Source organism: Terrapene carolina, unplaced genomic scaffold, assembly GCF_002925995.2.
Source record: "Terrapene carolina triunguis isolate 2854851 unplaced genomic scaffold, T_m_triunguis-2.0 Scaffold230, whole genome shotgun sequence".
In the NCBI taxonomy this organism is placed as follows: Eukaryota; Metazoa; Chordata; order Testudines; family Emydidae; genus Terrapene; species Terrapene triunguis.
Window position 1 is genome coordinate 1,717,462 of NW_020664581.1, and position 424 is coordinate 1,717,885.

General features: G+C 75.9%; 1 protein-coding gene across 2 annotated transcripts in view; it reads left to right on the forward strand.

Annotated features, from left to right (window-relative positions):
- The first annotated feature begins 215 nt into the window (after window positions 1–215).
- Window positions 216–424, forward strand: part of RBM28 (RNA binding motif protein 28) — a 16,595-nt gene continuing 16,386 nt past the window's right edge. For both annotated transcript variants that reach the window (XM_029912485.1, XM_026656404.2), the window contains exon 1: window positions 216–386. In XM_029912485.1, the coding sequence (XP_029768345.1) occupies window positions 269–386 (118 nt within the window). In that variant the 5' untranslated portion in view covers window positions 216–268. The remainder of the gene's footprint in view (window positions 387–424) is intronic.

Here is a 424-nt window from a genome sequence, read left to right on the forward strand (position 1 = left end):
ATTTCGCCTCCTTTCAGGGAAGCCCCCCCCCCCGGTTATGGGAGATCAGGGTCAAAGTTCCCCAGTAAATTCACACACCGAAATGCAGGGCTGCCCCGCCCCCGCGCTGGGCACAGCCCCGCCCCCCGCCGGGTGCCCCGCCCCCCGGCCCGGAACCGCGCGGCGGCCCCGCGTTCCCGGCCGGAGCCATTTCGCAGCCGGACTCGGCCAAGATGGCGGCGCCCAGCGGGCAGCGCGTGCGGGGCGGGCGCTGAGCCGAGCCCGGGCCATGGCCGGCCTGACCCTGCTGGTGCGCGGCCTGCCCGCCTCGGCCCGCGGCCCCGGCCTGGAGCAGCTCTTCGGCCAGCTCGGCCCGCTCAAGCGCTGCTTCGTGGTGACCCACAAAGGTGGGGCGGGGCGGGGGGAGCCTGCATCGGGGGGGGGG